The sequence below is a fragment of the Moschus berezovskii genome, chromosome 16 (assembly GCF_049115385.1).
Source record: "Moschus berezovskii isolate FMDL1 chromosome 16, NW_MosBer_1.0, whole genome shotgun sequence".
In the NCBI taxonomy this organism is placed as follows: Eukaryota; Metazoa; Chordata; class Mammalia; order Artiodactyla; family Moschidae; genus Moschus; species Moschus berezovskii.
This window is the reverse complement of record NC_142475.1, coordinates 43,714,937-43,730,098: the sequence shown is the minus strand read 5'-3', so window position 1 is coordinate 43,730,098 and position 15,162 is coordinate 43,714,937. Positions and strand designations below refer to the sequence as shown.

General features: G+C 39.2%; 1 protein-coding gene across 1 annotated transcript in view; it reads left to right on the top strand.

The window, feature by feature from the left end:
* The first annotated feature begins 1,109 nt into the window (after positions 1 to 1,109).
* Positions 1,110 to 15,162, top strand: part of PI15 (peptidase inhibitor 15) — a 39,993-nt gene continuing 25,940 nt past the window's right edge. Inside the window, exons 1-2 of the mRNA XM_055432095.2 lie at positions 1,110 to 1,286; positions 1,847 to 2,159. Coding sequence (XP_055288070.1) covers positions 1,887 to 2,159 — 273 coding nt within the window. The 5' untranslated portion in view covers positions 1,110 to 1,286; positions 1,847 to 1,886. The remainder of the gene's footprint in view (positions 1,287 to 1,846; positions 2,160 to 15,162) is intronic.

Sequence of the window (15,162 nt, the reverse complement as noted above, 5' to 3'; positions counted from 1 at the left end):
ACAAATATCAATTCACATAGTACTCCTCCTGCTGAAACATGCAGGAGACAACACACATTGGCAAAGTAGACTAGTCAGTGTATATTAAGCAAATTTCTTAACTGAATAATGTGCGGTTAACAAGATTCCTGTTGCCATGGACTGAATGGTCCACATTTTGTTAATGTTACCATGACACAGGGTATTTGTGAGGGTCTTTTTAAAACAAATTGCCTTAATAGTCACATTCTTGGCTCTTGTCTTGCCAGACATAGAGTTTGCTCCAATGGCATCTTTCTAAGAAGGCACTACTGACTGTTGGCAGCAGCTACTGCTGCTTTTAAATTCTCCATGGCCTCTAAACTGTGCCCTCCAATATGTTTCCTGAGAAGCTAAGCTACTCTTAGCTTAAAATTTCAACTATATGCTTCTAAAGCTGAAACAGATGTTATCTTGGCTGCTGTCATTTGTCATGAGCGTCTCTTTTTGTATTATATACAAGATAGATAAAAGGCAGGTAATTTGTTGCCTCACTCTGTAGAGAAAGGAAAAAAAGGAGAGAAAGTGAAACAAGAGAGAGACTAAATATATAAATTAGAGGAATAAAGCCACATGGAGACAGAAAAGTACAACCACTTGAGCATCTATTATCCTAATATCATATGCTATAGTTTGGCTACTACCGATTTGCCTGGCATCTCTTTTGAATCATATTTGTGGCCACCCAGATTAACTCTGTGAACTGTTCTTTTGATTTAATATCAGCTTGCTCTTTTCAGCTCCCATGTCATTTACTGTTTTTAAAAGAAATGCACTGCTTGTTACTCAACCTTCTGTGTTTTCAAGAACTCACAGTCCCCCTTTTTTTTTTCTCCTTTTTGTATGGGAACCAGGAACTAGAAAGCATTAAATGAGGAAAATTAACCACTCAGAAAAGGTGGAAGCCCAGAGAAAAAAGGCTTGTCTTTTATGGTTTGTACTTGGTAAGCTGTGGGTGTGACTCAATTTCCTCACCACCCACATAAAAAGGTTGCCACCCAATCACTGTTTTTTCTATCCAAAACCCCTCCCCTTTGATTTTGGCTAGGAGAGACCCTAAGAAAGACTGCCCTTTCTGGACCGCTGCAGACTGTGACATATAAAAGCTGTTAGCTGCTCCTGTAGCCAGCAGCACTCAAACCTTGTAGAGTTTTGCTCTCTGAGATTTGTAATAAGACACACTCCTCTCACAAGAGTTCATGCTACAACCTAGCAAAGAACTTTACATTTTTGGAAGAATACTATATTCATTTTGGCTTTGTGCAGAGGTAAGCTATTTAGCTCAACAAGTTTATTTTGCATGCATTGCTTTTAAAGTAGCTCACATTTTTATTTTTTTAGAAGTGAGATTGGGTTATTATAACTTTTTTTGTATCTATTCTATTACTTGGTGTCCATATATGTTTGGGGGACATTATCAGCACATTCTCTGTTATTACCTGTGATGCAGTTTTCCTCTCACTCTCAAGATGAGTTTCAATTCCTTAAGTTTTCCCTCTGAAAATAAATATGCAATAATGCATTCTGTGACTCAGGCATTTGGGCTAAGTGGCTCACATTCAGTTTAGGGTGAGTAGCCATGCTGTTTATTTTTCTCTAGCTATAGGAAGTTCCTCTTAGGGGTTTGCCTCATAACACCAATGTATAGAGACCACTACAGGTTGTCTCCTAGGCTTGATTTCAACATTTGTTTGGATTTTTTGAAGACAGTCAAATCAAGCACTGATCTTGTAAATTCATACCCTCTGGCCCTATTGTTGTTGTTGTTGTGTGTTTTTTTTTTTTTTTTCCCCTTTCATATACCCTAACTCTACTTTTCTGCTTTAAGGCAAAGTAAACTCGTGGCCTCTTCCTCTCCACCTCTCAAAATGATAGCAATCTCTGCCGTCAGCAGTGCACTCCTGTTCTCCCTTCTCTGTGAAGCCAGTGCCGTCGTCTTACTCAATTCCACTGACTCATCCCCGCCAACCAATAATTTCACTGATATTGAAGCAGCCCTGGAAGCACAACTAGACTCTGCGGATATCCCCAAAACCAGGCGGAAGCGCTACATTTCGCAGAATGACATGATCGCCATTCTTGATTATCATAACCAAGTTCGGGGCAAAGTGTTCCCACCAGCAGCCAACATGGAATATATGGTAAGAGAAATGTGTTTTCTCTGAATTCTGAGGGAGGGCGCTTTATTTTAGGTGTACGTTGAGAGGATCTAAAGAGTTTGTGTGTTAAAGGATATGGGGCTTTTTGCACCTTTTATCTTAGGGAAGGTTCTGAAGTGTCTGGTAAATTAAAGACTGTTCTATCATAGAATTAAAAGGGAGGGAAAGTATCTAATATTTCTGTGTGAGTTCCATAACCCTTGATGAAACAGGTCTTATATGAGAAAGAGATAAAGAGTGGGGTATGATGACTGATCACATTTGGAAGGTTCTCCTTAAAAAAACAAAGCAAAACAACTTTTTCTGTGCTTTGTCTAATAGTCATATTTATCAACTAAAATATTTCTTGAAAATAATTTTTTTAAAATTATAGGTTTTGTGTGCATGATTTATTCTCTGGGTAGGTGTCTCTTCCCTTTCTTGGACAAAGCTGCTTCTGACACTAATCTATTTGTATTCTCAGAGAACATGCTGACTTTTTCCTCCCTGTGATTTAATGCTTTGTCGTTCAGATAACAGTGAAGCCAGCACATTTGTGCACTGTTCCAACTTGCCTTGAACACATTCTTTGCTCTCTCTTAAAAACAAAACAAAAGAAAAATAGGCTCTCTGCGTTTAAACTGTTTTACTTAGAAAGTTTTTTTTTAAGTTAATATTAAAAGAGTAGATGTCTTTTTAAAGTTTCTTAATATTTGGTTTTAAATTTATACAAGGTTATGGTTAAACTTCCAGCACCTCCCAAGAGCACAGCTTGGAGCCTGTTTAAGGCAATGAAGACCACCAATATGGTATTTCTAAGCTGGGGTAGGGGAGGCTGTATCACTAACAACTTTTTATAAGTGCTGACCTAAATTTAGGGATTTCTGTCAGTTTTTAAATTTCTTTCTTTTATTTAATTAAGCTTTCTAATTGTAGATATCACTGTCACAAGAAAAATAAAGACTTGCCAAATGTAAGAGAGTCATGGTTCATAGAAGTACGATATAGACTCTACTCAAAGGCATTTTTCTAGGATTTCTTAATGAAAGTGGAAAAGAAGATATCATTCCTTGTGTGTGAAGGGCAATATAGTCTCATAATTAAGACTGTGGAGCCTGGAATCTAAATGCTTGGGTTCAAATCTCAGTCCTGGAATTATAAGTTGAAAGAGTTCATTACCTAATTCTGTTTTATTTTCATCATCTCTAACATGAGGATAAAATTATTATCTGCCACAAGGGGTTATTATGGAGAATGTATGAGCTGAGGGGTAGAATAATTAGACTAGATATGTTCAAGAAATATAATGTTTCAAGAATAATGTTCAAGAAACTTTAGTTTTTATGGGTGCCTATGAACCTACTGAGAAACGTACCCAGTAAAAACCTGTTCAAGATCTAAAAATAGGAGCAGTTACTCACATTAAACAGGTGTTTCTAGAAGTGATGTCCAGATATAGAAAGGAGAGGAATAAACATGTTTTCAAGCATCATACATTTTATGATACATAAGATACTGTGTAAGCTCAAAAAGGTACACTCTCCAGACTGCAGGTTTAGGGAGAACTACTTGATGGTGATCACATCACTATGCAGACTAACGTGAGGATCAAGACAAATGAACTGGCTTTGGAGAGAAACTCATCTTAGTTGAAATCCTAACTGTGCTGCTTGTTGTGTGGCCTTGTGCAAGTTGCTTAATATGCATAAGGCTGAACTTCCTTCTTTGTAAAATGGGAACAACAATTTATACAATAGCCAATCAATATGTAGTGTAATTTATTATGTCAATAATATGGAGGGAATAGGGATGATTATGAATAACATGTAGGGTACAACACAGTGGAAATGCATTTTAAAAAGCCATATTTTTCCAGTTATGTTTTTCCCTACTGATCACAAATTGATTCCACATGCAATTATTAAATTGCTTCTATAAGCCGAAGATTTGGTTAATTGTTTCCATAGATGATCTCATTTGATAGCTCACAGTCTCCCTATGAGGTTAAGATTATGATCCTCATTTTATAAATGAGATCACTTAGGCCCAGAGAAGTTAATGACTAGGCAAAGGTGGTTTGGATAATGAATAGTATCACCGGAATTATAATTTAGGTCTGTGCAATTTCAAAGCCTATGCTTGTATTGGGGGGCATCTTTCCATTTGTTAGATTGAGCAAATGCTACATTGGGGGAACTGCTGGAGATGCTAGGATATCTGTTTTCTCCTTTATGGTGCCAGCTGAAATCATATAGTTTTCATATTCTGTTTGACATCCCTTTCTTATTATTTGCTTTTGAACTATGGGAACCACTATATATGATTTATTTTGTAAGAACCAGATCCAATGCTAGTTGTATGGTAAATGCTTTATAAATCTTCCTCCACTTAGAAAGGGCACCCCTGGTGCCTCAGATGGTAAAGAATCTGCCTGCAATGCAGAAGACCCATGTTCAATCCCTGGACTGGGAAGATCGTCTGGAGAAGGGAATGGCAACCCACTCCAGTATTCTTGCCTGAAGAATTCCATGGACAGAGGAGCCCGGTGGGCTATAGTCTACCAAAGGGGTACAAAGAGTCAGACACAACTGAGAGCTAACACTTCCACTTCCACTTCCTCTTCACTTAGTAAAGAATGAAAAACAGTAGTCTAGTACTATACTGTAAAGTAAAGGAACATTGTCTCAAGTTGTCATGTAAATACTCCATATAGTTCATCACACATATATTTATTCACTTACTGTTTATTGAGCATTTACTACATGTGAGACACTATTCTAAACACCCAGGATAAATTTGTGAATAAAATAGATAATCCTTGGCCCCCTGGGTGAGGATTCAGACAATAAACACGATCAACAAATTACACAGTATGTCAGAAAGTGATAAGTTTATGAAGAAAAATAAAGCAGGTTGAGGTTTGGATATTTCATAGGGTAATCAGTGAAGGGCTCCCTTAGAATGTCCCAGAGTAGGGCTTGCCTGGTGGCTCAGAGGTTAAAGCCTCTGCCCCCAATGTGGGAGACCCGGGTTCGAGCCCTGGGTCGGGAAGATCCCCTGGAGAAGGAAACGGGGGGAGAAGGAAACGGTAACCCACTCCAGTATTCTTGCCTGGAGAATCCCACGGACTGAGAAGCCTGGTAGGCTACAGCCCACGGGGTCGCAAAGAGTCGGACACGACTGAGCGACGGAACGGAACGGAAGGCGAGGGAAGGAGTCACATGGATAGATGAGAGAAGACTCTTCCAGACAGAGGGAAGAGCCTGAGTAAAGCCCCTAAGGTGGGAGGGAGGGGAGCAGATTAGTTCAGTTAGAAAAACATCGTCAGTTCAGTGAATTCCTGTCTCTGTGGGGCTTCCCAGGTGGCTCAGTGTTAAAGAATCCACTGCCAACACAGGAGACGTGGGCTTGATCCTTGGGTTGGGAAGATCCCCTGGAGAAGGGAATGGCAGCCCACTCCAGTATTCTTGCTTGGAAAATCCCATGAGCAGAGGAGCCTGGTGGGCTTCAGTCCATGGAGTTGCCAAAGAATCGGACATGACTTAGCAACTAAATAACAACAAAAGTCTCTATGAGTAAATGGACCAGCTGAAATAATTCACCGGATCCCTCATGCAGACTCAGAGAAACTTTGAGGGTAGTAAAACTTTGAGGTCAGAGCAGGAATGTAAGTGACTTTAACCCCCAGGTCAGGTGAAAAATACAAATTTCAGTTGAACACAGCTACTTTTAATTTGTTTAACATTGCTTTGGATTGTGAACAATTTGAAAGTATAAGTTCCATTCCTAACCTCAAATATAGGCCTCAGAAACTGAGGATACTTATCTCACTGTTGCTCCCAGCTCTGTGTTCAAACTGTCCCCCTCGGTGGATGATAGCACTGTGGGACCCTCACAGAGGATGTTCTTCAGTTCAAGGCTTTCTAATTGCACCAGCCTGACCTAAAATCACCTTCATTCACAACTTTTCTAAGACTTTCCCCATGCTATTTCCTCACCTTCTACTGTCTTCTCCTTAACTTGTGTGTGCATGCTCAGTTGTGTCCTTCTTTTTGCGAACCCATACACTGTAGCTTACTAGGTTCCTCTGTCCATGGGATTTTTCAGGCAAGAATACTGGAGTGGGTTGCCATTTCCTTCTTCAGGGGATCTTCCCGACCCAGGGATTGAACCCAAATCTCCTCTGTTCTTTAAGAATGTTTTGTTCTTTATTGACACTTCCTATATTCACAGCCATATTTGATCTCTCCTTTGAGTCACTGTAACCTATTATGTGTATCATACTGCTCTCATCAAAATCAGATACAATTTATAGTTATTTGTATATTTCCTGCAAACTTCCTAATTTTAAGCTTTCAGAGTGGCTAAGTCTGTTTATTCACCTTTGTATATCTATTTTCTTGGGAAATTTCTTGTGTACAGACAGTAATCAAGAATTATTTGGTGAATTTATTTGAAATCCCTATGCATTGTTATATGTTTATAACTTGGATAAATTTTGACATTATTATTTATAATTAAAATTCACTCATCATTTATAATAATATTTTATCTTGTGCACCTAAAATACAAAAGTTTTTCAACATTCAAAAAAAAGAAATCCCCTTCAAATTAACTGCTTTTATCTTCTTCAAGTACTTGATTATGTTCATATATGCTTGAGTCAATTAAGTGGACACAATTTGAACATGAGATTGGTGACATTCATATTATAGTGTATAATATTTTCTTTGGGTATATTGGCCATGATTTTAGTGAAAAGCACGTACTTAGAAATATTTAATTTTCCAAACACTGTATCCTGTCAAAAAATAATAGATAGAGTTTAAGATATGCAAGTCAAACTCTTGGCTTCTATTCTACAATTAGTTTCTTGACAAATTTCCAGAGCTTCTTGGACACCAGCTGTTTTTCATTCTTCCTAAGGGCAACTTAAACTATGACTCTAAACCACAAACCACATTAGTTTCTCAGAATACGAATCATCCTTAAAAGAATAAGATTACAAGACTCACACATGGAGTAAAATTTGTAGGCTATTTCTTGAATTTAAGTCAATTGAGTGAACTTTTTAAAATGTGAAGTCCTTTTGTGAGAGGATAAGAGCCAAAGATAACAGAAATCTTTGTATTTAAAGTGTAAACAAAACAGGAAAAACAAGCAGGGAGAAAAAAAAAGAAAACCCTCAGCACACTGTAAGACGCAATATAACACAGTGTAAGACACTGCTGTGTAAGACTGATGTAATAAAACAGTACAGACAAATACCAAAATACCATGGAGAAGTCACAGAAAGAAGAGGTAATCTATAGTTGGCAAAATCATGAAAGGCTCTTTGGAGGAAGGGTATTTGAAATAGTTGCTCAGGAAGGAGCAGGGTTGACTGTTACAGTAAGTAAATCAATACATGAACACAGTCACCAGGGGAGAGAAAGCACAGCACATTATCCATGTCGTCAAGGATTTTGAGAACAGATTAAGGATCACTCAATACAAGAGCAATTAGGGAAGCCATGGAGGCCTTATATCCGGGTCAAAGGTGCAGAGAAAGGTGGCACCTGGCAATTGAGGGAGTTTAGATTGGCTGTGAAGATCAGCCAAGAATTAGCAATCCTTGAATCAGTGGGGCCATTCTTTTAGCAAAGGTGAGGAGGGGCTGGGCTTCCCTGGTGGCTCAGTGGTAAAGAATTCACCGGCTAAGGCAGGATACACAGGTTCAATCCCTGGGTCAGGAAAGTCCCCTGGAGAAGGAGATGGTAGCCCACTCCAGTATTCTTCTTGCTTGGGAAATCCCATGGACAGAAGAGCCTGGCAGACTATAGTCCATGGGGTTGCAGAAGAATCCTACACCACTTAGTGACTAAAACAACAACAAATGAGAAGCCAGACACCTACACCTACACGCTTTGACAGGTATGGACAGCTAATGGAAGTAGTTCATAGGCGCATGTGAGAGCAGTCTTCATAGATGGTGGAGAATGGTGGAAAGACAGGCAGGGTCAGCATGAAGATAATGATGGATATGAGCTAAAAACCTTAAAACTAAAAAAGCATAATGTAATTTCAAGAAGCCAAAGTTGCTAAATTGATAATATGGCCAATTTTGTTTGCTTGGTGCCTGCAAATATTACTTGCAGAGCTAAGGGAATAAGTCTTCCTATATTTTTCTGGAGAAGAGAAAAATACTAGTTTCCAAGTCACAGCAGGTGGTAAAGTTACAGAAAGCATGACTCAAATGAGTGAATGGAGAAGAGATTAGTCTGTCCTCAGAAACAGCACAATAAAGTACTGGCCTACAGTAATTTATGTCTTGAGAATAAGGAAAAACTCAAGTTTTGTTTATTTGGTCTTCATGTGGAAGAAAATGTAGATAATATAAATGACTTTTTTCCCTTTACCCAATAGTTGACTAAACATCTGTGATATCTATCTTTATCTTTTTTTTTAAATGAATTCATATACTGTACTAGATGGCACATTTCCTCTCATTTGAGAAGGATAACTCAATTTCCCTTTTATAAACATGAGTAACTTGATGTGTCTAACCAATTTTTTTGTTTCCAATGAATGCTTTTCCGACCACTAGAAAGCCTCCTGAGAATGTTGCCAGCCAACAGGGAAGTGAGAAAGACTGCTGACAGGAAGGCATTTCTCCAGCACATTTGAAACTCCACATTCCTGTTCTCCTACATGTAGAACCTTTTAAGTGTCTTGGCTTCAAATGGAGACCGGGCACATTTTATAGGAATTTTCTCCCCAGGTGCATGTTGCAGAGCATTTCTAAGTTAGTATTGCTTATACATGAGTGTTCAGCTCTCCACTTGTGTAGCCATCTGAAGGCAAGGACATTTTTGTTTGTGATTGTTTTGAATACAGGCTCCAAAAAGTGCAAATGTGAAAACATTATCATGATGTGATTCAGAGCCTCACCATGATTGGTAGAAGAGCTCTGAATCACACATAGGCTACATATGTGTGGGCCATATGTCCTAGTACTCAACATTGCTTTTTCTGGTGGCAAATAATATTTGACCACATGCCATGGTATCAGAAATAATTTTATTATATTTCTGCTATTCGTTGTTGTTCAGTCCCTCAGTTGTGTCTCTTTGCGACCCCACGGACTATAGCATGCCAGTCTCCTCTGCCCTTCACTACCTCCTGGGGTTTGCTCAGGTTCATGTCCATTGAGTCGGTGATTCTATCTAACCACCTCATCCTCTGCCGCTTCCTTCTCCTTTTGCCTGTCGACTATTTGTAGAACCTAGAGTCATTTCTGTCCCACAGAGAACGCTCAGTCAAACCTGTGGAACAACTGAATGGCATCTTCTAACTTTTGCTGGGCATTCCATGTAAAGAGCGTGTAAGTATGGCATTCCACTCTGCTGGGCAGGAGTCACTCAGTATTCAGTCCCTCATTCCACAATATTTATTTATGTGCCTGACATGTTGAGGGATTCAATGGGGAGCAAAAAGACCCTTTTTTATAGGAAGTACTGTGTAAACAGACAAGCAAGTGGTCAAAGCAGCGAGCTGAGTGCTAAACTAGAATAAATAAAGGGTACTTTGGGATCACAAGGCACATACATAGCCCAAACTTGGACTGGGCTAGAGAGGCAGGGAAGACTTCCAAGAGGAAATGATTTCAAATATTAAATATGAAAATAAATAAAAGTTGTGCAGGCAGGAGTTGGAAAAAGGGAATGGGTGGTAGGTGAGGAATGGTGTTCTGAGAAGGTGCACATACATTGAAGGATAAAATTCAGTGTGGCTTGGATGTAGAGGATAAAAGAAAAAGTGATATTTGATGGGGCTGGGAAGGTAAGCAGAAATTTGAATTTTATTCTAAGATCAAGGCAAAACGGTTGAGGGTTTTAAGTTATGGAATTAATTTGCCTTTCAGAAGGGTCATTCTGGCTTTAGGCTGAAAGAGGGATTGGAGAGAGGCAGAAGTAATAGCATAGTAAAAAGACCATTATAATCGCCTGGGTGAGGGAGAATTGGCCTTAGTGATGCTTAAGGTCATAGGGACAAAATGAATTTGGGCCTTGAATCAGTAGGGGTGAGGGATTTATATGAAGAAGTGGCATGAGGATTTATATTGGGGGGCAGCCACAGAGGATGTCTCTGTTTTTGACTAAGAGAATTAAGTTTCCCTGAGTTGGAGAAAACAAAATAAAGTGCAGGTTTCTGGTAGTCATTAGGTAGCTGAAGTTTTGTCATCCAGGGTGCACATCTACAGAGGTTCAAAATAGTAGCTAGTGTGTGGGAGGGAACATTCTTTCAATACAAAGAATTTGGGATGGGAATTATGCTTTGGTAATCAAAATGGACTACTTTACATAATGGGGGTAGGGTAGTGTCATGGAGACAGTATGGATGGATGATTTTATGTCTGGGAATCTACTCAAGAATTTTTGCAAGAAAGTTTCATGTATCTTTATTTATTTATTAATTTTATTTCTTAGAATCAGTGCTGAGACTTAAATCAACATGAATCCAAATCTATTTCAGAGGGCTGGATAGCTCCAGGTCCATCTAGTCTTTCTGACCTACTCAGCATAAGGTTTGGGGGGAAAATTAATCAAAGGACTTCAGAAAAACAGAAGTTGACTAGTCTGGCTAGTCTGTTGTACAGAATTTCATGTATCTGAAAATGATTTAATAGTCAGTCAATGACCATTAAATAGTTATGGACTTGAGATGTTTAATTGTCTATGAGAATTTCTAAAGAATGGTGTGAAAGGAAGTCAGGGAAGATAAAGACTAACAGTTTAAAGTGGTCAAGAGAAATGTTTGGCATAAAATACATCATGGACTGAGGTTTGGAGGGATATGATTTGAATGTCTCCAGTCCATGTTACCCATAGTGTCTAAAATAAGATAGATTTTAGCGTCCAAAAGCATATTTTTTGACACAAATATGGAAGAATGCCTCCAAAGTTGTGTGTTTAGACTAGACTTTTCATGACTCTTAAAATTTCACATCACATACTCCCAACTGAAACAGTCCAGAAATGTTGCTTAAGGGCACAGTCTTTTTTTTTTTATCCTACAAAGTGCATCAAATTCACATTTCATAATTTCATTAAATATGAGCGTTCTACCCAATCTGCCTCTGCATTCCAGAGAGAGCATGTTTTCAGCAAGCAGTAGGTAGGCGGAAAGGCATTTGAATTCTTCTGACTAAGTGGGCAATTGCAAGATACAGGGTTTACGTGAATATCATAAGATAGTTTAACAATGAAGAAGTCAGGTTTTAGATGATTGTAACACTGAGTTGGTTAAAAAAAAAAATTAACCACCCATGAAAATGTCTTCCTGGCATATAAATACAGTATTAAATGATAGCTGGTAGGTATTAAATTCCTGCAAAAGGAGAACTATTGCTAGAATCCATCAATAAGTGGTCTTAAAATTTAAAGATAAATCATATGTTAAAGAGGGATTTAAGGAAGGGAGTTATTACATTTTAAAACTCTGAAACATTCTCTAATTTTTATCTTCCACTGTTTGATGTTATTTTCCTGGAAGCAAGGTCCTTATTATCTATACACAATTCTGTTTCTGATTAGTTAGTTGCTTCAGGGTTTATCTGTTTTCACCTTATCTGATTGCTTGCTAAATGTAAAGTTTGATGTCTGTTAAACTTCAGGCTGCCAGATATCGTGATTGAAAATGCACCTCACATTGTCTCGCATATTAGGCAGCTTTCTAGCTCACAGACCACAACTCTTCCAGTGTCTGTTCTTCTGATAATATTTACCATTCTGTACAACCTGCCCTGATAAACCTGTGCTAAATTCTTTTTAGTCACTATCTCGCCTAACCTTCACAGCAGTCTTGTGAAATGGGAACAATTTTCTTTATTTAGAGACAGGAAATTTGAAGTTTGGAGAGCGTAAGTAGCTTCCCCAAGGTCACAGAGCAAGTAAATCAAAATGATGAGCGCACAGTTCTGTCTGACAGCAAAGCCCATGCTTTAAGAGACTATACAGTACACATTCCCCTCCATGTGTTCATCTCCTGCTCTTGAGCCCACTGGCTTGGGAATGTCTCCACATGCATTTTATCTGAGGACATCACTGAATATTAGAAAGTATTTCTTCATGTGGAATCAAATCTTGCTTCCTGTACTCTTTCTAACCTTGGCAGCCACATAGGAAAACTCTGTATTATGATAGTGCTTCAAGTCTTTGAAGGCTATGAGCATCCATGCATTAGACCTTGACCCCCAATCACCCAGCTCTTTCTAACCCTCCAGCCTTTTTGGGCTAAATACCTATACACACTACCTCTTTCACTCAGTGTATGGCCAGCATAGGGAAGGTGGCATAAAGATATTTGCCTTCTGAAAATCCTGGAAAAGGTAAGAAGTTGTGCCATTAAGGAAATGGAAAATCAAGTCTCCCCCGTTCCCCTCCACCCCTTATGTTACACATACACACAGGAATGCTGCCAGTTAGATCATCTTGGGGTCTGCAAGCAGCTTGGCTCTGAGCAAGGAATGCCTTTCACGAGGCTGTTGTCCTTGGTTGGGTTCCAACATGTGTGTTCTCTATTTTTTTTCTGTAAGAGATGTATCTATTTGCATAATAAACATGTCTGAATAAATAGTTGGCCTTTTTCATGACGGTTGACTTTCTTTTTGTTTACTTATTTTTTAATTAGTTTTTATTGGAGTATAGTTGCTTTGCAATGTTGTGTGCTCTTCTGGCAGTGAGGTGCATAGAAATGACATTACCCGACCTGCACAGAGTAGCGATGACAAGTTAGTCTTCATTCGTTCTACTTCTGTGGCTGCATCCTTTTACATCAGGCTGGCAGATGAGGTAGAACATGCTCCTGCTGAGTCATCTCATATTCTCATGAGCCAAACTGCTTGTAGATCAAAAGTGTATTTTAAATACAGAGTCAAATTATTATCATGGAAAAGGGTCACCTTACTTTTAAAATTTTTTATCTGTTCTTTCTCTAAGATTCCAGATTCTCAGAATGTTATGTGTGTGTCACTTCTGATATATCATTTAATAAAGGCATTTAGTTCCCTTTGATTTCTGAATAAGCCCCATGAGCCTCATCTGTTCTCTCTGTTCATATCCGTGTCACCATGGACTATGTTCCCTCCTCCTGGAACTGGCACGCTCAGAATGAATGATGTTGTCTTATTTGCATAGCAGCAAACAGGATGGTTTCATTACCTCTCTCATTCGTAATTCTGTCTTTCGTGAAGGTACAGAGCAAACTGCCTCTCAGAGCTTAGCAGTCAGTATCAGTGAGAACCAGGCATTTTCCTGATGAAAGGCTATGTTTATTTTTTATCAAATCTTGGATCAATAATGTACAAGAGCTGAGAGGAAGGAGGGCTTCCCCCATAGCCCAGTTGGTAAAGAATCCACCTGCAACAAGAGACCCCAGTTCCATTCCTTGGTGAGGAAGATCTGCTGGAGAAGGGATAGCCTACTCACTCCAGCATTTTTGGGCTTCCCTTGTGACTCAGCTGGTAAAGAATCCACCTGCAATGTGGGAGACCTGGGTTCGATCCCTGGGTTGGGAAGATCCCCCAGAGAAGGGAAAGGCTACCCACTCCAGTATTCTGGCCTGGAGAATTCCATGGACTGTATAGTCCATGGGGTTGCAAAGAGAGGGAGGGCACTGTTCTAAGTCCTTTTAAGTGAAAACTATCTTCTAGAAATTCCCCCCTTTTTCCAAACCTCTTCTGTGGTGTGAGTATGGGGGTGCGGGGGCAGGGTGCGGTGAGTAGGGGTGGGATAGAAGAGGGGAAGCCAAAGTCCTCTGCAATCAGAATGACACTCCACTGAACAAGCTTTAAACTATTATTTCTAACTGGAAGAAAACAGAACAACTCTGTAAGCACACATTCAAGATCTCCAACTCGGAAATGTTGATTCACTGGGTCCAGGATTGGGCTGAGCATCTGCTTTCTCAAAAAGTTTCCATTGGAGACGCTGGAGTGATTTCCCAGGTGAGAGAAAATATCAAGATCATGATTTAGGACATAAAACTAAGCTGAGAAAAATATTTTGTGGTTCAAATATCCATTTATTTATCAAGACACTATATACTGGAAGAATGAATATGTTAAACCGAAAGAATTATTCCAGTGATAATTTCTATATTATCACAAAATTTCACTTGAACAGCCACTCAGCACTCATTTTCATAAGACATCCTGTGGTCATTGTGGGTGGGCTACAGATGTCTGCAGTGTGGAATGACACTTATTTGGGAATATACATGATTGACTAAGGATGCTTCTAAAGAAGCAGATTTTTAAGTAGCACATTTTTTGGAAGTGGCTTTATAACATACATTGTATATGGATAATGGGTATTACATTATATTACATACTAATTAATTTATATAATGTATTGTAATTTATGATTTTTCACTTATTTGTTTGGTAGGGCTTCCCAGGTGACTTAGTGGTAAAGAATCTGTCTGCCAATGCAGGAGACGCAGGAGATGCAGATTCAATCTCTGGGTAGGGAAGATCCCCTGAAATAGGAAATGGCAACTCACTCTAGTATTCTTGCCTGGAGAATTCCACAGACAGAGGAGCTTGGCAGGCTACAGTCCATGGGGTTGCAAAGAGTTGGACACAACTTAGAAACTAAACAACAAGTAATTCTTTAACTTGCCTATCTCTTCCCTAAACTATAAGGCAGAGTCCATATCTGTCTTGCTGACTGTTGAATTCACAATACCCAGTGCCTCCCAATAAATACTCAATTACTAGCTGCCTAGATTAATGAATTTTGGCTCAGATGGTACAGCATCTGCCTGCAATGTGGGAGATTTGGTTTCATTCCCTGGGTAGGGAAGATTTGCTGGAGAAGGAAATGGCAACCCACTCCAGTATTCTAGACTGGGAAATCCCATGGACAGAGGAGCCTGGTGGGCTACAGTCCGTGAAGTTGCAAAGAGTTGGACATGACTGAGCAACTAATACTGTTGGTTGATCTGGAAATTTGCATTTCTTACA